This window comes from Pterocles gutturalis, unplaced genomic scaffold (genome assembly GCF_000699245.1).
Source record: "Pterocles gutturalis isolate BGI_N339 unplaced genomic scaffold, ASM69924v1 scaffold17523, whole genome shotgun sequence".
NCBI lineage: Eukaryota > Metazoa > Chordata > Aves > Pterocliformes > Pteroclidae > Pterocles > Pterocles gutturalis.
This window is the reverse complement of record NW_010125932.1, coordinates 1-381: the sequence shown is the minus strand read 5'-3', so window position 1 is coordinate 381 and position 381 is coordinate 1. Positions and strand designations below refer to the sequence as shown.

The 381-nt window shown below is 51.2% G+C and overlaps 1 protein-coding gene across 1 annotated transcript in view; it reads right to left on the bottom strand.

The window, feature by feature from the left end:
• Positions 1–376, bottom strand: part of LOC104465656 (tetratricopeptide repeat protein 14-like) — a gene marked incomplete at both ends in the record, with an annotated part of 2,562 nt that extends 2,186 nt beyond the window's left edge. The window contains 2 exons of the mRNA XM_010078786.1: positions 1–30; positions 281–376. The exon at positions 1–30 is cut by the window's left edge and continues 195 nt beyond it. Of these exons, the coding sequence (XP_010077088.1) occupies positions 1–30; positions 281–376 (126 nt within the window). The remainder of the gene's footprint in view (positions 31–280) is intronic.
• Positions 377–381: the final 5 nt, after the last annotated feature.

Below are 381 nucleotides of genomic sequence, written 5' to 3'. Positions count from 1 at the left end.
CCGCTCCAGGGGAGGCATAACGGCGTAATACTCTGCAACACAGGAGACATTCACAATGACAAACCCACCAGGCTGCAGCCTGACAACACAAAACACTTCACGATAGCAAAACGTGTTAAAACCTGATTTATTTGTGCAAGTTTATACACAGCCTATAAAAAAAAAATAAAATTTTTCACCTTCTTTTTACAAACACTGCTATTTAAGCGCAGTGTCCCCACAGTCCCCAGCGGGTGTCACCGGGGGACAGTGCCCAGCGCCGCCCCGCTCCCCCCGCGGCCTCACCGTCATTCTCCTCGATGGTCTCGGCGAAAGGCCCGTTGGGCTTCCACGAGTGAGCGAACAGGAGATCGGCCTTTTTGGCAATGAAGCGCTTTATCT